Raw genomic sequence first — 21,101 nt, 5'->3', positions numbered from 1 at the left:
TGTAAAGGTTTGGGACGACCTATGGTCGTGAAAGGCGCTATATAAATGCAAGTACTTTCTTTCAATCCAATTGTCCCCTCTCGGTGGGAGCGAACCTTTGGCTTAACTGTAGAATTCTTGCCCCTGAGTCAGAAAGGGCAGGGTTTGAGCCCCAGTCCCAGCGAGTGGAGACTCACACTGAATTCTGGGTTGACATCTAGCGGAATACTTGCCTCTGGTGTGTGGGTGTGGGTTGTGGGAACTTTTGCTGTATAGGACAAACCACAGCTGGTATAAACATGGGTATGGCCAGGTACACCATGGGCTAGATAGAGTGAATCTCCCTCTACACTGTCCCATCAAACACTCCCAGGGCAGGTACAGCATGGGTTAGATACAGGGTAAAGCTCCCTCTACACTGTCCCATCAAACACTCCCAGGGCAGGTACAGCACGGGTTAGATACAGAGTAAAGCTCCCTCTACACTGTCCCATCAAACACTCCCAGGGCAGGTACAGCATGGGTTAGATACAGAGTAAATCTCCCTCTACACTGTCCCATCAAACACTCCCAGGGCAGGTACAGCATGGGTTAGATACAGAGTAAATCTCCCTCTACACTGTCCCATCAAACACTCCCAGGGCAGGTGCAGCATGGATTAGATACAGAGTAAAGCTCCCTCTACACTGTCCCATCAAACATCTGAAGATGGAGCACAGGTGATATTCTGGGTGGTCCTGGCACGTACACCATTTAAGAGTTTGCAACTTCAGGAGAATATGGGAGGAGAATGGAAGAAAATATATCGTTCGTGGAATTAACTACTGAAAATGGATCTTGTTGGTCAGCAGGTGAGGAACCTGCTGTTCTCTGCTCGTCTCTGACATTGTCTGTCTCTGCTGGACTCTGTCGCTTTCTGCTGGTCTCTGCCAGTCCCTTCTGGTCTCTGATATTCTCTGCTGGTCACTGCAGAACTCTGCTGGTCTTACTGGTCTCTGCCGGTCACTGCAGGACTCTGCCGGTCTCTGCTCATCACGGCAGGACTCTGCCAGTTTCTACTGGTCTCTGATGGGCTTTGCTGGTCTCTGATGGGCTCTGCTGGTCTCTCCTGTTTTGCCTCTTGCTCCAGAAGCCAATTCCGACGATGATGCCAAGAAGAGTGAGTGAGACGGCTGCTGCTCCAGTCCCAATCCCGACATTCGTGCCTCCTTCTGTCGCCCTCTCTATTGAATTTTAAAATGATGTTGATCAATAATTATTTCCTAATGATTTCATTAGGTGCTTCATTAAGCTGCACACTGGTACAGTACATGTCTGATAGGGTAATGAACAATTTAAAATGGATTGAAACATGCCTAACTGGCTCCATTACAAATAATAAGCAGAATACAACTAGTTACCATTCATTAATCTCAGAAACAGGGCAGTTCCTGACTCGTTACAGAGTTTAAAGTGCAATTCTGTAGTCAGCAGATTAAATCAACACACGAACCATCTGATATCAGGGATAGAGGCTGCAGAATTACACACTGTAAAATAACAGTGCAATGCCAAGGAGGGGAAACTATTGGCCATTTCTTTACACAGATGATGGTTGCACATTGCAATGTTTGGCCACAGGGAGTGGTTGAGACAGAGACCATTGTATGTTTTAAGGGAAGGGTGGCTAAACATTCGAAGCTCAGGGAGATACAGGGCAGTGAGGTTAGTTTGGGATTGATACAGGACTGTGGGGAGAGAGTGGGGCAGTGGGATTAGTTTGGGATTGATGCAGGGCGATGGGGAGAGAGTGGGGCAGTGGGATTAGTTTGGGATTGATGCAGGGCTATGGGGAGAGAGTAGGGCAGTGGGATTAGTTTGGGATTGATACAGGGCTATGGGGAGAGAGTGGGGCAGTGGGATTAGTTTGGGATTGATACAGGGCTATGGGGAGAGAGTGGGGCAGTGGGATTAGTTTGGGATTGATACAGGGCTATGGGGAGAGAGCGGGACAGTGGATTAGTTTGGGATTGATGCAGAGCTATGGGGAGAGAGTGGGACAGTGGATTAGTTTGGGATTGATACGGGGCTATGGGGAGAGAGTGGGACAGTGGGATTAGTTTTGGATTGATACAGGGCTATGGGGAGAGTGTGGGGCAGTGGGATTAGTTTGGGATTGATACAGAGCAATGGGGAGAGAGTGGGGCAGTGGGATTAGTTTGGGATTGATACAGGGCTATGGTGAGATTGGGGCAGTGGGATTAGTTTGGGATTGATACAGGGCTATGGGGAGAGAGTGGGGCAGTGGGATTAGTTTTGCATTGATACAGGGCGATGGGGAGAGAGTGGGGCAGTGGGATTAGTTTGGGATTGATGCAGGGCTATGGGGAGAGAGTAGGGCAGTGGGATTAGTTTGGGATTGATACAGGGCTGTGTGGAGAGAGTGGGGCAGTGGGATTAGTTTGGGATTGATACCGGGCGATGGGGAGAGAGTGGGGCAGTGGGATTAGTTTGGGATTGATACAGGGCTATGGGGAGGGCGCGGGGCAGTGGGATTAGTTTGGGATTGTTACACGGCTATGGGGAGAGAGTGGGGCAGTGGGATTAGTTTGGGATTGATACAGGGCTATGGGGAGAGAGTGGGGCAGTGGGATTCGTTTGGAATTGAGTCAGGGCTATGGGGAAAGGGCAGTCTCTCCAATTGAAATCCTCCCACTCAGCAGAGGCCAGGGGTTAAATCTGGGACCCTCTGGTCTGTCCGTCTTTGTTCCACATTGGGCAGGTCATTTACCAATTGTGCTATTGGGTAAATTGAAGGGGATTTTGCTCAGTGTAACACCGTGAAAGGTGGGCATGTGCTATTGAAAGAGAAAAGGAAGAGGTGCATTTATATAACACCTTTCATGAGCTCAGGATGTCTCAAAGCACTTTACAGCCAATTAAACTATTTTGAAGTGTAGTCACTGTTGTGATGTGGAAAACCCGGCAGCCAATTTGCGCACAGCAAGATCCCACGACCAGCAATGTGATAATGATCAGATCACTTTTTTTATATTCATGTTTATTGAGGGATAAATATTGGCCAGGACACTGGGGATAACTCTCCTGCTCATCCTCGAAATAATGTCATGGGATGTTTTACCTCCACCTGAGATGGCAGTTGGGGCCTTGACTTAACATCTCATCTGAAAGATGGCACCTCCCACAGTGCAGCACTCCCTCAGTACTGACCCTCCGACAGTGCAGCTCTCCCTCAGTACTGACCCTCCGACAGTACCGCACTCCCTCAGTACTGCCCCTTTGACAGTGCAGCGCTCCCCCGAAGGATGCAGAGACACGGGGAAGGACCCTGCGGCACAGGGAATGACCTTGAGGCACAGGGAATGACCTTGAGGCACAGGGAATGACCTCGAGTCACAGGGAATGACCTCGAGTCACAGGGAATGACCTAGAGTCACATGGGAGGATCCAGAGAAGTGGGGAAGGACGCAGAGACACAAGGAAGGACCCTGAGGCACAGCAATGACCCAGAGGCACGGGGAAGGATGCAGAGGCACAGGGAATGACCCTGAGACACAGGGAAGGACCCAGAGGCACAGGGAAGGATGCAGAGGAACGGGGAATGATCCAGAGGCACGGGGAAGGACCCTGAGACACGGGGAATGATGCAGAGGCACAGGGAATGACCCAGAGGCACGGGGAAGGACCCAGAGGCACGGGGAAGGATCCAGAGGCACAGGGAAGGATGCAGAGGTACGAGGAATGATCCAGAGGCACAGGGAAGGACCCAGAGGCACGGGGAAGGACCCAGAGGCACGGGGAATGACCCAGAGGCACAGGGAATGATCCAGAGGCACAGGGAATGACCCAGAGGCACAGGGAAGGATGCAGAGACATGAGGAAGGATGTAGAGGAACGGGGAATGATCCAGAGGCACGGGGAATGACCCAGAGGCACAGGGAAGGACCCAGAGGCAAGGGGAATGACCCAGAGGCACGGGGAATGACCCAGAGGCACAGGGAAGGACGCAGAGGCACGGGGAATGACCCAGAGGCACAGGGAAGGATGCAGAGGCACGAGGAATGATCCAGAGGCACAGGGAAGGACCCAGAGGCACGGGGAAGGATGCAGAGGCATGGGGAATGATCCAGAGGCACGGGGAAGGACCCAGAGGCAGAGGGAAGGATGCAGAGGCACGAGGAATGATCCAGAGGCACAGGGAAGGACCCAGAGGCAGAGGGAAGGATGCAGAGGCACAGGGAATGATCCAGAGGCACGGGGAAGGACCCAGAGGCACAGGGAATGATCCAGAGGCACAGGGAATGATCCAGAGGCACAGGGAATGACCCAGAGGCACAGGGAAGGATGCAGAGGAACGGGGAATGATCCAGAGGCACAGGGAATGACCCAGAGGCATGGGGAAGAATGCAGAGGAATGGGGAAGGACCCAGAGGCACGGGGAAGGACCCAGAGGCACAGGGAATGACCCAGAGGCACAGGGAATGACCCAGAGGCACGGGGAATGACCCAGAGGCATGGGGAAGGACCCTGTGGGCCCCCAAGACACGGGGAAAAGCCCTGCGGCCCTCCCGAGAATCGGGGAAGGACCCAGAGTTCCAGGAAGTACCTCGCGGCCCCCCCGAGACACAGGGAAAGACCCTGAGCCCCCCCCCCCGATTTGCCACTCACCCCAGGGTACGTTGATCCCCCGCAGGAGGCTGGCGTGCTCGATATGACAGGAGTAGCTCTTCCTGTCGTCTCCACTCAGCTCGATCGTTTTCAGTACCCGATAGGTCATATCCTGGTTGGGCAGCACGTCACTGGATTCAATGTCAGCGATCTCCTCGCCATTCCCCAACCAAGTCACCTCGATGGCCCAGGGGTAGAACCCCGACACAAGGCAGGAGACCCTTAGCACTCTGTCCCCGTCACTCCTCTTCCCAATAAACACCTCAGGGGCGACTGAGAGATTTAAACAAAGAGTACAATCGGTGACAAGTTCTCTTCTTTTGCCTTCATTTCTACCCCGCCCACCACCATCAATTTTCTCGGCCTGAAGGCAGATGACTGATGCTGAGAGACAGCTGGAGTTCACCGGAGTTCAGCTGAGGGGTCACCTGATAGAGGTCGTTAAGATTATGAAAGGGTTTGATAGGATAGACGTAGGGAAGATGGGCGCTAAATAGGGCCGTGTAGCGCCCGTTGTTTCGGCGCGAGACGGCCTCTCCGACATCCAAGATGGCGTCTCGGATGCGCACGCACATTTCCTGCGTGACGTGTGCCAGACGCCATCTTGGTATCGGAGTTAGCGCAGGCGCAGATAACGAACGCTGGAATCATGTAAAGTAGGGAGAAAATGGCTTCAATCAGTGTGCAACGCTGATTTAAAGTGATAGACACCATTTCGGGACTTAACGCTCAACTCAACGCACAGTCTTAACCCCGACCATCTGAACGTGTCTTACAGTTCCTGGAGAACCCCCCACCGGCACTATTTAAAGGGACCATGCAGGATTTACAGGTTAGCGGCTGGATTATTGCTTCTGGCTGCCAAGACATTCATAACTGTTTTCGGAGGTCTCCTACACTTGAATACTGGGACGCGGGGACATAGCCAAACATTTAGAGCCAGGAGGTGCAGGAGTGAAGTTAGGAAATGCTTCTTCACACAAAGGGTGGGAGATGTTTGGAACGCTCTTCTGCAGACGGCAGTTGATGCTCGCTCACTTGTGAATGTTAAATCTGAGATTGATCGATTTCTGTGAACCAAGGGTATTATGGGATATGGGGCTAAGGCGGGTATATGGAGTTAGGTCACAGGTCCACCATGATCTCATTGAATGGTGGAACAGGCTCGAGGGGCTGAATGTCACTGCCACTTGCTGCCTCTTGATATGCGCCACCTTCTCCTGTGTCTGGGTGATGTGCCTGTCATGGTTGAATAGCTGCCAGTGCGTGTGGCCTGTGAGTTGTGGGTGGGTGGCTTGAAACAGTGGTAATGTGGAAGGGTGAGAGGAAGCATCTGATGGGAAGAGTTGAGTACTGATGGAAAGAGTTTGTTGGTATGTGGGTGATGGGGGTGTAGTGTGTGGAGCAGTTGGTTGGAGACACCACCTGACAGTTGACCTCACTCACCTTGAACACTCATGTCAAAGCATTGAACTTCTTCCTGCACTGCATCCATGTTCATGATGCTGTGAGCCTGGCATTGACTTCGTCCCCCGTTGCCTCCCACTGGCTTTTGAGTACATGTCTGGAGGGTCTCTGCCCCCCCCCTCCCTTCCCCCCACTGTGGATATAGGATGTCCCTCCTTCTGTCCACCTCTTGCACCAAGGCCTCTAGTGCATCAGCAGAGAACCTTGGTGCATGTACTCTCACAGGCCTGGTACCAACTCAGATCGGCAGATTGGTGAGGTCTGTTGTGCAGATTGGAGGATGTGGGATTTAGTATTGCGCAACCTTTATTCAATGTTTTAACATAACTCATCAGTGTGTAAACATAGGGATGGGACCTGCATTTGTGTTTTACATGTGCGATGTCTGATCTCCGTTCAGACTCCGTGCAGACAGTAGACTGTTATTTTCAGCAAATAACAGGTACCAGCTCCCTTTAAGAGATTTCCGACAAACATCCTCCCTTTAAGAGATTGGACTCCCTCTGGTGGTGGAAAGTGTGAATTGCATTGATTCCAGGTGCAAGGCCTGGGATGGAACGCTGATCGCAGGTCGGTCCTCGGGTGGGTCGAAACTTGCATCCTGCCTGCGCCGGGACCATTGGACACGGGGTAAAGCACATCACGCTGCCCCCGCCCAAAAACGGCTACATCCAAATTTTTCCCCCGATGTTTCCACTTGTGGCAGAGGCCAGAACGAGGGGCCATAAATATAAGAGAGTCACTAATAAATCCAATGGGGAATTCAGGAGAAACTCAGAGAGTGGTTTGAATGTGGAGCTCGCTCTCACAAGGAGTAGTTGAGGCGAATAGCACAGATGCCTTTAAGGGGAAGCTGGATAAACACATGAGGGAGAAAGGAATAGAAGGATATGCTGATAGGGGGAGATGAAGTAGGGAGGGTGCAGCAATAACACTGGCATAGACCTGTTGGGCCGAATGGCCTGTTTCTGTGTTGTAAATTCCATGTAACGGGTCACGTTCCGGTAACGCACACAAGCACTGTGAAGGCTCACTCGTGTTCACGAGTGAGCCTTCACAGTGAGGACCAGGAAGCTATTCAACCATGGGGGTATTACAATTTAGTTGAACCCCGTCCTCACCCGATGTCAACACGCACGGGCTTTCCAGCCGGGGAGACTGAGTAGGTCATCGGATTTAGGTCACCTGCCCGCTTATCTCCCCCATCCCCACCCCACCCACCCCAAGGGGTACTGAGGCCAGGTGCAGCACCCCTCACTGCTACCCTGTCCGGGAACAGCTGGCTCAGGACAGACTGGGAATATAAACTTTGCCTGTACGGCACCTCCAGTTCCCGCTCGCTCGAGGTACCTTTCCTCTGTAGTGCTTCTCGCCCAGCCCGAAGGTATATCAGCAGCCACTTCACACAGTCCTTTTCCAACAGGGTCTTGAAGTATTTGTTCATGAAGGTGTTCGCATTCCACCGGTCTGCTAAAGTCTGGAACTCTGGATTCACCGCAATCCAACTCAATCTGTCCTTGTCAAAAACATACGCGTCCTCCCCGTCATATCCAAACTTTATAAACCCCTCCGTGGAGTTGTCGCTGTTCAGTTCGCAGCCACACATTCCCTGGACAAAGAAAACACCTGGAAAAACAACTCAAGTCAATTGAAAATGTGAAAAGGGTTCGATCGGGTACATACAACAACAACAACTTGCATTTATATAGCGCCTTTCACGGAGTAAAACATCACAAGGCACTTGACAAACAAAATTTGACACCGAGCCACATAAGGAGATATTAGGACAGGTGACCAAAAGCTTGGACAAAGAGGTAGGTTTGAAGGAGCATCTTAAAGGAGGAGAGAGAGGCGGAGAGGTTTAGGGAGGGAATTCCAGAGGGACTATTTCCTCAGGTGGGGGAATCAAGATCTTAGATTTAGAGCCAGGCCATTTAGGAGTGAAATCAGGAAGCACTTTATCACACAAAGGGGAGTGGGAATCAGGAACTCTCTCCCCCAAAAGGCTGTGGGATGCTGGCGGCCCATTGGAGCTTTCAAGACTGAGATTGTTAAATTTTTGTGAGGTAAGGGTATCGATGGATTGGAAGCAAAGGCTGGAAAATGGAGTTACGGTGCAGATTAGCCATGATATAAATGAATGGTGGAGCAGGCTCGAGGGGCTGAATGGCCTCTTCCTCTTTCGATGCTCCTGAGCAGCTGTGTTACGTTGAGGTTCCATTTATGTCCTGCTGTCTTGAACTTTAACCTTAGCAATAGGTTAGATTGTCACAGAGAGTCATCGATCTCTGGAATTTCAACGGGATGAGAACAGATCTGGTCCCGGGTAAATTGGAATCAAAGATTGTCAGGCAAAACTGTAATTGAACAGTGGGCGGCCTTTAAGGAGGAGATGGTTCGGGTACAGTCTCCACGAGGGGGAAAGGTCGGGCAACTAAAGCCAGAGCTCCCTGGATGACAAAAGAGATAGAGAGTAAGATGAAACAGAAAAAAGGGGCATATGACAGATATCAGGTTGATAATAAAAGTGAGAACCAGGCAGAATATAGAAAGTTCAGAGGGGAAGTGAAAAAGGAAATAAGAGGGGCAAAGAGAGAGTCTGAGAACAGACTGGCGGCCAACATAAAAGGGAATCCAAAAGTCTTCTGCAGGCATCTAAACAGTAAACAGGTAGTAAGAGGAGGGGTGGGGCCGATTAGGGACCATAAAGGAGATCTACTCATGGAGGCAGAGGAGATGGCCAAGGTACTAAATGAGTAATTTGCATCTGTTTTTACCAAGGAAGAAGATGCTGCCAGAGTCTCAGTAAAGGAAGATATAGTTAAGATACTGGATGGGCTAAAAATTGATATAGAAGAGGTACTGGAGGGCACAATTCTAAAAGGGTACAGGAACAGAGAGATCTGGGGGTATATGTGCACAAATCATTCAAGGGAGCAGGGCAGGTTGAGAAAGCGGTTAAAAAAGCATCCTGGATCCTGGGCTTTTTAAATAGAGGCATAGAGTACAAAAGTATGGAAGTCATGATGAACCTTTATAAAACACTGGTTCGGCCACAACGGGAGTATTGTGTCCAGTTCTGGGCACCGCACTTTAGGAAGGATGTGAAGGCCTTGGAGAGGGTGCAGAATAGATTTACCAGAATGATTCCAGGGATGAGGGACTTTAGTTATGTGGATAGACTGGAGAGGCTGGGGTTGTTCTCCTTGGAACAGAGATGGTTGCGAGGAGATTTGATCGAGGTGTTTAAAATCATGAAGAAACTATTCCCATTGACGGAAGGGTTAAAAACCAGAGGTCATAGATTTAAGGTGATTGGCAAAAGAACCAAAGGTGACTTGAGGAAAAACTTTTTTACACAGCGAGTGGTTAGGATCTGGAATGCACGGCCCGAGGGGGTGGTGGAGGCAGATTCAATCGTGGCCTTCAAAAGGGAACTGGATAAGTAATGAAAGGAAACAATTTGCAGGGCTACAGGGATAGGGCAGGGGAGAGGGACTAGCTGGATTGCTCTTGCACAGAGCCAGCACAGACTCAATGGGCCGAATGGCCTCCTTCCGTGCTGTCACCTTTCTGTGATTCGATGAACAAGTTGCCTGCATGCACAGTGTGTGTGTGTAGACTGCAAGTGTTGGAAAGGGGACTGGCGACCAATAGAAAGTATCTCGAGTTATAGGAGGTGTGTGGGGTTAATGGGGACCAGTGATATCAGACACTGTGGTCTCCTGCACCTTCCTCGATTCCCTGGGGGGGGGGTCGCAGAGGAATCTCCCAGAGTGTTTGCTTTCCTAACTTGGCCTCAGTTTCATCCTCTTTCTTTGGCCTCTCCCAGGAGATTGTGTGACTGTGGGAGGGAGAGGGTGCTGATGGTGTGTGTGTGTGTGTTGTTTCACCGTGCCAAGACAGGACAGGCTTGATGGACCCGCCTGTCCTGATTTCATCTGTTTGTTAGTAACCCTGGCAACGCAGCTTTAGAAGAGGAGAAACAAGTGGCAGCGATGATTTCATTCCAACGTTCAAGGTGCTCACATCAAATCCCTCAGTGCTGCCCCTCCCTCAGTGCTGCCCCTCCCTCAGTGCTGCCCCTCCCACAGTGCTGCCCCTCCCACAGTGCTGCCCCTCCCTCAGTGCTGCCCCTCCCACAGTGCTGCCCCTCCCTCAGTGCTGCCCCTCCCTCAGTGCTGCACTCCCTCAGTGCTGCCCCTCCCTCAGTGCTGCTCCTCCCTCAGTGCTGCCCCCCTCCCACAGTGCTGCCCCTCCCTCAGTGCTGCCCCTCCCTCAGTGCTGCGCTCCCTCAGTGCTGCCCCTCCCTCAGTGCTGCCCCTCCCTCAGTGCTGCCCCTCCCACAGTGCTGCGCTCCCTCAGTGCTGCCCCTCCCTCAGTGCTGCCCCACCCTCAGTGCTGCCCCTCCCACAGTCCTGCCCCTCCCTCAGTGCTGCCCCTCCCTCAGTGCTGCCCCTCCCACAGTGCTGCCCCTCCCTCAGTGCTGCCCCTCCCTCAGTGCTGCCCCTCCCTCAGTGCTGCCCCTCCCTCAGTGCTGCCCCTCCCTCAGTGCTGCACTGGGAGTGCCAGCCGAGATTTTCTGCTCCAGTCTCTGGAGTGGGTCTTGAACCCACAACCTTCTGAACCAGAGGTGAGAGTAAGAAGGTCGTGGTTTCAGGCCCCACTCCAGAGATTTCAGCGCATAATCTGGGCTGACACTCCAGTGCAGTACTGAGGGAGTGCTGCACTGTCGGGGGGGCAGTACTGAGGGAGTGCTGCACTGTCGGAGGGGCAGTACTGAGGGAGTGCTGCACTGTCGGAGGGGCAGTACTGAGGGAGTGCTGCACTGTCGGAGAGGCAGGACTGAGGGAGTGCTGCACTGTCAGAGGGGCAGTACTGAGGGAGTGCTGCACTGTCGGAGGGGCAGTACTGAGGGAGTGCTGCACTGTCGGAGGGGCAGTACTGAGGGAGCGCTGCACTGTCGGAGAGGCAGTACTGAGGGAGCGCTGCACTGTCGGAGGGGCAGTACTGAGGGAGCACTGCACTGTCGGAGGGGCAGTACTGAGGGAGTGATGCACTGTCGGAGAGGCAGTACTGAGGGAGTGATGCACTGTCAGAGAGGCAGTACTGAGGGAGTGCTGCACTGTCGGGGGGCAGTACTGAGGGAGTGATGTATTGTCGGAGGGGCAGTACTGAGGGAGTGATGCACTGTCAGAGAGGCAGTACTGAGGGAGTGATGCACTGTTGGAGGGGCAGTACTGAGGGAGTGATGCACTGTCAGAGGGTCAGTACTGAGGGAGAGCTGCACTGACGTAGGGGCAGTACTGAGGGAGTGCTGCACTGTCGGAGGGGCAGTACTGAGGGAGAGCTGCACTGACGTTGGGGCAGTCCTGAGGGAGTGATGCACTGTCGGAGGGTCAGTACTGAGGGAGAGCTGCACTGTCGGAGGGTCAGTACTGAGGGAGAGCTGCACTGACGGAGGGGCAGTACTGAGGGAGTGCTGCACTGTCGGAGGGGCAGTACTGAGGGAGCGCTGCACTGACGTAGGGGCAGTACTGAGGGAGTGCTGCACTGTCGGAGGGGCAGTACTGAGGGAGCGCTGCACTGTCGGAGGGGCAGTACTGAGGGAGCGCTGCACTGTCGGAGGGGCAGTACTGAGGGAGTGATGCACTGTCAGAGAGGCAGTACTGAGGGAGTGCTGCACTGTCGGGGGGCAGTACTGAGGGAGTGATGTATTGTCGGAGGGGCAGTACTGAGGGAGTGATGCACTGTCAGAGAGGCAGTACTGAGGGAGTGATGCACTGTCGGAGGGGCAGTACTGAGGGAGTGATGCACTCTCCGAGAGGCAGTACTGAGGGAGTGATGCACTGTCGGAGGGGCAGTACTGAGGGAGTGCTGCACTGACGGAGGGGCAGTACTGAGGGAGTGCTGCACTGACGGAGAGGCAATACTGAGGGAGTGATGCATTGTCGGAGGGGCAGTACTGAGGGAGTGATGCACTGTCGGAGGGGCAGTACTGAGGGAGTGATGCACTGACGGAGGGGCAGTACTGAGGGAGTGCTGCACTGACGGAGGGGCAGTACTGAGGGAGTGCTGCACTGACGGAGAGGCAATACTGAGGGAGTGATGCATTGTCGGAGAGGCAGTACGGAGGGAGTGATGCATTGTCGGAGAGGCAGTACTGAGGGAGTGATGCATTGTCGGAGAGGCAATACTGAGGGAGTGATGCATTGTCGGAGAGGCAGTACTGAGGGAGTGATGCATTGTCGGAGAGGCAGTACTGAGGGAGTGATGCATTGTCGGAGAGGCAATACTGAGGGAGTGATGCATTGTCGGAGGGGCAGTACTGAGGGAGTGATGCATTGTCGGAGAGGCAGTACTGAGGGAGTGATGCATTGTCGGAGGGGCAGTACTGAGGGAGTGATGCATTGTCGGAGAGGCAGAACTGAGGGAGTGATGCATTGTCGGAGGGTCAGTGCTGAGGGAGTGATGCATTGTCGGAGAGGCAATACTGAGGGAGTGATGCATTGTCGGAGGGGCAGTACTGAGGGAGTGATGCATTGTCGGAGGGGCAGTACTGAGGGAGTGATGCACTATCGGAGATGCCGTCCTTCAGATGAGACGTTAAATCGAGACCTCGTCTTCCTGTTCAAATGAACATAAAAAGAACCAATTGCTCCCATTTCTCCCTCAATCCACACCAATAAAAACAGATGAACAAATCAATCATCTCATTGCCATTTGCTGTGCAGAAAATGTCTGCCATGTTTCTCCCAGATAGTGCCAATGACCAGGTCATCCCAAGTCATTTAATGGGTGTAAAGTGGTTCGGGACATTTCTCCGAGACAGGATAAGGCTCTATATGGATACAAATCCTTTCCTCCTGTCAGTCGATAGCTGCACCGAATCTGTGAGGATACTCACTCGAGGCACCGTGTTGCTGTCGGTAAAATATCTCGGCGTTTCCTCTGACCAGACCATGGAACCCCGCCATTGTGATGGCGATGGCGTCCCAGTGATGGTTGTCAAAGGAGTCGGCCATCCACTGCTGTCTGGGCACAGTCCGCTGCAGGGTGCTGTCGAAATACACTATCTCATAGTCATCGAGCATCGCGACCAAGCTGTACTCGGGCATCTCGGCCCCGCCACGGCTCAGTATGTAGTAAAATGCGAGGATGTGGAAATCTGCAGGATCACAGACAGAAACCAGTCTCAAAAATGACGTTAATCATAAGTAACTCAAAGTGGAAACGGCTAATGCTGAGCCTGGTTAGACCATAAGACCATAAGAGATAGCAGCAGGAATAGGCCATTCAGCCCCTCGAGCCTGCTCCGCCATTCAATGAGATCATGGCTGATCTGATTTTTACCTCAACTCCACTTTCCCGCCCTTTCCCCATATCGTTTGACTCCCTTGCTGATCAAAAATTTGTCTAACTCAGCCTTGAATGTATTCAATGACTCCACAGCTTTTTGGGATGAAGAATTCCAAAGATTCACAACCCTCTGGGAGAAGAAATTCCTCCTCATTTCCGTCTGAAACGGGCAACCCCTTATTCTGAGACTATGCCCCCTAGTTTTAGATTCTCCCATGAGGGGTAACGTCCTCTCAGCATCTACCCTATCGAGTCCCCTCAGAATCTTGTATTTTTCATAAGATCTCCTCTCATTCTTCTAAACTCCAATGAGTATAGACCCAACCTGTTCAATCTTTCCTCATAAGACAACCCTTCCATCCCCGGAATCAACCTCGTGAACCTTCTCTGAACTGCCTCCAATGCAAGTATGTCCTTCCTTAAATAAGGTCACCAGAACTGTACGCAGTACTCCAGGTGTGGTCTCACCAGCACCCTGTACAATTGTAGCATGACTTCCCTGCTTTTATACTCCATCCCCCGAGAAATAAAGGCCAATACTCCGTTTGCCTTCCGGATTACCTGCTGCACCTGTATGTTGACTTTTTGTGTTTCATGTAGGAGGACACCCAGATCCCTCTGTACCGCAGCATTTTGTAGTATTTCTCCATTCAAATAATATTTTGCTTTTTTATTTTTCCTCCCAAAGTGGATGACTTCACATTTTCCCATATTAGGCCACAGTGAGGACGTTGCGTCCGATTTTGGATACCATGTGTTGAAGAGGATGTCAAGCTCACGGAGAAGGTCGGGAAGAGATTTGCTCGGGCGATCCCAGGGAATCTGGTGGACAGCTACAAAAATGGAATGGCTAATGGAACGTTGGCCTTTATCTCGGGGGCTGGAATACAAAGGGGAGGAAGTTATGTTCCAGCTGTTCAGAGCTCTGGTCAGACCACATCTGGAGATACTGTGTTCAGTTCTGGGAACCGCACCTCATGAAGGATAGATTGGCCTTGGAGATTTAGCAGAATGATACCCGGGCTTAGAGGGTTAAATTATGAGGACAGGTTGCATCGACGAGGCTTGTATTCCCTTGAGTGTAGAAGATTAAGGGGTGATCCAATTGAGGTGTTTGAGATGATTAAAGGATTTGATAGGGTAGATAGAGAGAAACTATTTCCTCTGGTGGGGGGAGTCCAGAACAAGGGGACGTAACCTTAAAATTAGAGCTAGGCCGTTCAGGGGTGATGTCAGGAAACTCTTCCACACACAAAGGGGAGTGGAAATCTGGAACTCTCTCCCCCAAAAAGCTGTTGAGGCTGGGGGTCAATTGAAAATTTCAAAACTGAGATTGATGGATTTCTGTCAGGTAAGGGTATTAAGGGATACGGAATCAAGGCTGGTAGATGGAGTTAAGATATGCATCAAGCCATGATGTAATTGAATGGCAGAACAGGCTCGAGGGGCTGAATGGCCTCCTGCTATACCTAGGTTCCGATGAGAGGCTTGAGTTATGAGAACAGACTGGGATTCTTTTCATTGGTACAGAGATAAGAACATAAGAAACAGGAACAGGAGTAGGCCATCCGGCCCCTCGAGCCTGCTCCACCACTCAATCAGATCATGGCTGATCTCCTACCTCAACCCCATTTTCCTGCACTATCCCCATATCCCTTGATGCCTTTAATATCTGGAAATTTATCGATCTCTGTTTTGAATGTACTCAATGACTGAGCCTCCACAGCCCTCTGGGGTAGAGAATTCCAAAGATTCACCACCCTCTGAGTGAAGAAATTTCTCCTCATCTCAGTCCTAAATGACCTACCCCTTATTCTGAGACTGTGACCCCTGGTCCTAGACGCCCCAGCCAAGGGAAACATCCTCCCTGCGTCTGCCCTGTCGAGCCCTGTAAGAATTTTGTATGTTTCAATGAGATCACCTCCCATTCTTCTAAACTCTAGAGAATACAGGCCTAGTCTACTCAATCTCTCCTCATACGACAATCCTGCCATCCCAGGAATCAGTCTGGTGAACCTTCGTTGCACTTCCTCTACGGCAAGTATATCCTTTCTTAGGTAAGGAGACCAAAACTGCACACAATACTCCAGGTGTGGTCTCACCAAGGCCCTGTATAATTGCAGTAAGACATCTTTACTCCTGCACTCCAATCCTCTTGTAATAAAGGCCGACATACCATTTGCCTTCCGAATTGCTAATGGTCAAGGGGATCTGATAGAGGGGTCCAAACTCTCAGGGGGTTGGAAAATAAAGAGAATAAACACTTTCTGTTGGTCAGTAAGTCGGAAACTAGAGGGCATAAATTTAAGGTCAAGAGCAAAGGGAGAGATTAGGGGGAATTTTGTTAATGGAGAGGGATGTTCGGAGACGGAGGCTGGGATTTCCTGCTTCAATGCTCCAAGCGGACACCACGAGCCCACGTTGGAAAATTCCTCAGCCGTGATTCTCCCACCATTCATTTTACTAGCTGGAAGCTCAGAGCTTGGTGAAGTGGCAGCTTCCGTTAGGAGCTCCCAGGAGTTCTGGAGCAGGAAAGCATTGGTCAGACTGCCCGACCAGAGGGGGGAACAGGTCCCACAATAGCTGCTCAAAGGAAAGTGGATAAATATTTTTTTTAATTTTTCTTTTTAAAAGAGTCTGGGCAAAGGTCAGGAGAAAGTGGGTAGCGCTTTCAGAGAGCCAGCATAGCATGATGGGCCAAATGGCCTTCTTCTGTGCTGTACAATGTTATGTTCCTACGATTCCTACTGTTAACAAGATGGCTCCTGGGCTGGCTGCTCCCTCGGGAGCTCCTTTGCTGGACAATCCTATCCTTGGTCATCCATTGCCATCCTTTGCCCATTCTCCCCCAATCTCCTCTCTTCCACTGTTTAAGTTCCCTGGCTCTAATAGTGGGTGCATTTTACCCCTACCCACAAGTTCAAGCTGCAAGTTTAAACTTACCTGGGCCCACTGCCCATTCCCCGACCGGGCCTGCTCTTTGTTTACATCAGTGAAAACTGGATCTTTGCTCAAATTTGGCTTCTAAATTCCTCGACTTCTCAGCACTACGCTACTCCACTGGAAGACTCAGCTGCTTAAGAGTTAAGGTAACTTTGTCCAGCCCACAGCCCATCCCCCAGCTATTACCTGCTGAGTTTATGACTGTACTACTGGTTTTTCAGCTTTATTTTTCTACACTCTGGTTCCTGGCCAGAAATTCACTCCCCTGGGCCGAAGTCCATTCCTCCGCTGCTTCTAGATCTTACAGTGACCTCCATCTTCACCATTGTTCTTCTGCTCTGCGATCGATTCTCCAAACCTCCTGACTCTTCATCCCCACGGAAATCCCCCCCAGCAGTGCGTCCTCCGATAATCTACCCTTCAAATAGCTTCTGGACTCACTCACCCTCCACACCCTGTCACCGAACCTGGACATCAGTTGGTTGATGCTCCAAGCTGACTCCACCCTATCTACATCAACTTTATCCCACCACAGGACCTCTGACTTTAACTGTGGACTCCCTCCTATTGTCTCCTCTCTGTTCCCCGTTTAGTAACAGGTCACATGGTTCGCCCTATTTATACCCTGCCCGATTTTACGCTCCATTGAAGTTGAACCAAATCCATCCCATTCCCTCTGGACAGGTTAGGTTAAAATCGAGGCTTTAGCATGAGGAAGATATCATCCTGACGTCTGTCCCAAGTCGCCTTTTACTCGTTTGAACCTAAGTCGTACTCCCACAATTTAGTGTGAAGTATTGTAAAAAAAAAACGGATGAGGTCCTGCAAGCAGAATATCGGGAGATAGGAAATAAATTAAAAAGCAGGACCTCTAAGGAAGTAATCTCAGGATTACTCCCAGTGCCACATGCCAGCGAGAGCAGAAATAGGAGAATAGACCAGATGAATGCGTGGCTTGAGAGATGGTGTAGGAGGGAGGGGTTTAAATTCCTGAGGCATTGAGACCGATTCTGGGAAAGGCGGGACCTGTACAAGATGAAAGGATTGCACCCAAGCAGAACCGGGACCAGTATCCTCGTGGGGACATTTGCGAGTTGTGTTGGGGAGGGTTTAAACTAGTATGGTGGGGGATGGGAACCAAAGGGCAGGTCCAGATAGGACAAATTCAGACCAGGAAACGCAAAGTAGAAAAGCAGTTAGTGACGTAGTTTGCGACTCAGAAATGCAAAAAAGCAAAGGTTAAATAGTGTTCAGCACAGGAATTTGACGGGGTTAAAGGGTATATACTTCAATTCAAGGAGTATTACAAACAAAGCAGATGAGCTAAGGGCACAGATAGACACGTGGCAGCATGATATCATTGCTATAATGGAAACCTGGCTTAAAGAGGGGGATAATTGGCAGCTCAATATCCCTGGATATAGAGTGTTCAAGCAGGATAGAGTGGGTGATAAAAAAGGAGGGGGGTAGCATTATTGGTTAAAGAATCAATTAGAGTTGTGAGAAGGGATGATATGCTAAATGGATCATCAATCGAGGCCGTATGGGTTGAGCTAAGGAATAAAAAAGGGGCAGTCACACTACTAGGAGTGTACTCTAGACCCCCGAATAGCGAAAGGGAGATAGAAGAACAAATATGTCGGCAAATTTCTGAGTGCAAAAATAAGAGGGCAATAATAGTAGGGGATTTCAACTACCCGAACATCAACTGGGATTCAAACAGTGTGAGGGGCACAGAGGGCTCAAAATTCTTGATTGGTGTCCAGGAGAACTTTTTTAGCCAGTACGTGACAAGCCCAACAAGAGGGGATGCCATTCGAGATTTAGTCCTGGGAAATGAAGATGGGCAAGTGGGTGAAGTGACAGTGGGTGACCATATTGGGGATGGTGACCACAATTCAGTTAGTTTTAGCATTATTATGGAAAAGGACAGTGTTAAATCAGGAGTAAATGTTTTAAATTGGGGGAAGGCAAATTTTACAGAACTTAGAGGTGATTTGGCAGAAGTGGACTGGACACAACTACTTGAGGAGAAATCAGTGGCAAGCCAGTGGGAGGCACTAAAAAGTGAAATTCTACGGGTACAATGCAGACACGTCCCCTCAAAGAAAAAGGGTGGCACTGCCAAATTTAGAGCCCTCTGGTTGTCCAGAAGTATACGGGGCAAGATAAAGCAGGAAAAGAAAGATTATGACTGTCACAGAAAACTAAATACTGCAGAAAGCCTGGAGGAGTATAGAAAGTACAGGGATGACGTAAAAAAGGAAATAAGGAAAGCAAAGAGCGGGCATGAAGAAATATTAACGAGTAAGATTAAAGAAAACCCAAAGATGTTTTATCAGTACATTAAGAACAAGAGGATAGCTGAGGAAAAGGTGGGACCGATCAGGGACGATAAGGGTAACCTGTGTGTAGAAGCAGAGGATGTGGGTAGGGTTTTAAATGAATATTTTGTCTTCGTATTCATAAGGGAAAGGGATGATCTGGACGTAGTAGTTAAAGAGGAGAGGTGTGAAATATTGGATAAAATAAACATAACGAGAGAGGAAGTACCAGAGGGAGTGGAATCCTTGAAATTTGATAAGTCACCAGGGCCGGATGGATTGTTTCCTAGGCTATTGAAGGAAGCCAGTGAGGAAATAGCGGATGCTCTTAGGATCATTTTCCAATCCTCACTAGATACAGGGGAGGTACCGGAGGACTGGAAGACTGCAAACGTAGTACCGTTGTTTAAAAAGGGTACGAGGGAAAGGCCGAACAATTATAGGCCGGTCAGTCTTACCTCGGTGGTGGGCAAACGATTAGAATCAATACTGAGAGATAGGATAAACTGTCACTTGGAAAGGCATGGTTTAATCAGGGATAGTCAGCATGGATTTGTTCAGGGAAGGTCATGCCTTACAAATCTGATTAAATTCTTTGAGGAAGTGACAAGGAGGATTGATGAGGGTAGTGCAATGGATGCTGTCTACATGGATTTTAGTAAGGCATTTGACAAGGTCCCACATGGCAGACTGGTCAGAAAGGTAAAAGCCCATGGGATACAGGGAAATGTGGTGAATTGGATCCAAAATTGGCTCAGTAACAGGAAACAAATGGTAAAAGTCGATGGATGTCTTTGAGAATGGAAATCCGTTTCCAGTGGTGTGCCACAAGGCTCAGTGTTGGGTCCCTTGCTGTTTGTGGTATGTATTAATGATTTGGACTTGAATGTAGGGGGCATGATTGGCAAATTTATAGACGACAAAAATTGGCCGTGCAGTTGATAGTGAAGAGGATAGCTGTAGACTCCAAGAAGATATCAATGGGTTGGTGGAGTGGGCGGAAAAGTGGCAAATGGAGTTCAACCTGGAGAAGTGTGAGGTAATGCACTTAGGGAGGGCAAACAGTAAAAGGGAATACACAGTAAACTGGAATATATTGAGAGGGGTAGAGGAAGTGAGAGACCTTGGAGTGCATGTGCACAGGTCCCTGAAGGTGGCAGTACAGGTCGATAAGGTTGTGAAGAAGGCATACGGAATGCTCTCCGTTATTAGCAGAGGCATAGAATACAAAATCAGGGATGTAATGATGGAACTGTATAAAATGCTGGTAAGGCCACAGCTGGAGTATTGTGCGCAGTTCTGGTCACCACATTACAGGAAGGACGTAATTGCTCTGGAGAGAGTGCAGAGAAGATTTACAAGAATGTTGCCAGGGCTTGAAAATTGCAGCTCGGAGGAGAGATTGGATTGGCTGGGGTTGTTTTCCTTGGAGCAGAGGAGGCTGAGGGGAGACTTGATTGAGGTGTACAAAATTATGAGGGGCCTAGATAGAGTAGACAGGAAATACCTGTTTCCCCTAGCGGAGAGTTCAAGAACTAGAGGACATAGCTTTAAGCTGATTGGCAGAAGGATTAGAGGGGACATGAGGAAAAACACTTTTACCCAGAGGGTGGTGGGTGTATGGAATTCGCTGCCCGAATTGGTGGTAGAGGCAGGGACCCTCAACTCTTTTAAAAAGTACCTGGACCTGCATCTAAAGTGCTGTAAGCTGCAGGGCTACGGACCGGGTGCTGGAAGGTGGGACTAGAATGGGGACCTGGTTGTTTTTCGAGCCGGCACGGACACGATGGGCCGAATAGCCCCCTTCTGTGCTGTATCCTTTGTATGGTTCTATGCCGTTAAAACCGGAAGTGGTCAGTTGGAAGGCGGGTTTTAGATTTTTACAATTTTTACCTTCCCACCTGCACCCAAACCCACCCGTTCATGGGGTTAAAATCGACCCCTTAGAGTTCACCTTGGCCTTGACGTGCTCAGAGACTACAATAAACAGGCAGTGTTTGACCAGAAATAAATGTCAGTCATGGACACGGATTAACCAGGAGAGAACCTGCTGTAACAGTAACTTAATCTCTTGCGCTTTTCAACACCACTCGAGTCTGAAGCTACTTATTGGTGCTTGTGTGCAGCAGGTCTGATAACCAGATCCAGTTAGAATGGAGGGACTTGTTCTGGTCACTGGGTCCCAGGGAGTGGAGTCTGAGCCTGCATCTTACAGCAGGGGTTCACACTGAGGCCCAGCCCAGTATTAACACCAAACCATCGCATCTGGTTACACCCCCTGTATTTCAATGGTCTATTCCAGACTCCCACTTTCACCCCTCCCATTCTCTTCCCAATGCATCGACTCTCACTGGCAATGGG

General features: G+C 50.3%; 1 protein-coding gene across 1 annotated transcript; it reads right to left on the bottom strand.

Annotated features, from left to right (window-relative positions):
* Window positions 1–528: 528 nt before the first annotated feature.
* Window positions 529–16,433, bottom strand: LOC137310399 (major histocompatibility complex class I-related gene protein-like). Its single transcript, XM_067978233.1, has 5 exons — window positions 16,417–16,433; window positions 13,022–13,282; window positions 7,465–7,740; window positions 4,648–4,920; window positions 529–1,202 (listed from the first exon to the last, which is right to left on the bottom strand). The coding sequence occupies exons 2-5, from the start codon at window positions 13,230–13,232 to the stop codon at window positions 1,012–1,014; spliced, it is 951 nt and encodes a 316-aa protein (XP_067834334.1). The 5' UTR covers window positions 13,233–13,282; window positions 16,417–16,433; the 3' UTR covers window positions 529–1,011.
* Window positions 16,434–21,101: the final 4,668 nt, after the last annotated feature.

This window comes from Heptranchias perlo, unplaced genomic scaffold (assembly GCF_035084215.1).
Source record: "Heptranchias perlo isolate sHepPer1 unplaced genomic scaffold, sHepPer1.hap1 HAP1_SCAFFOLD_252, whole genome shotgun sequence".
NCBI lineage: Eukaryota > Metazoa > Chordata > Chondrichthyes > Hexanchiformes > Hexanchidae > Heptranchias > Heptranchias perlo.
This window is presented reverse-complemented; position numbering and strand designations above follow the sequence as displayed.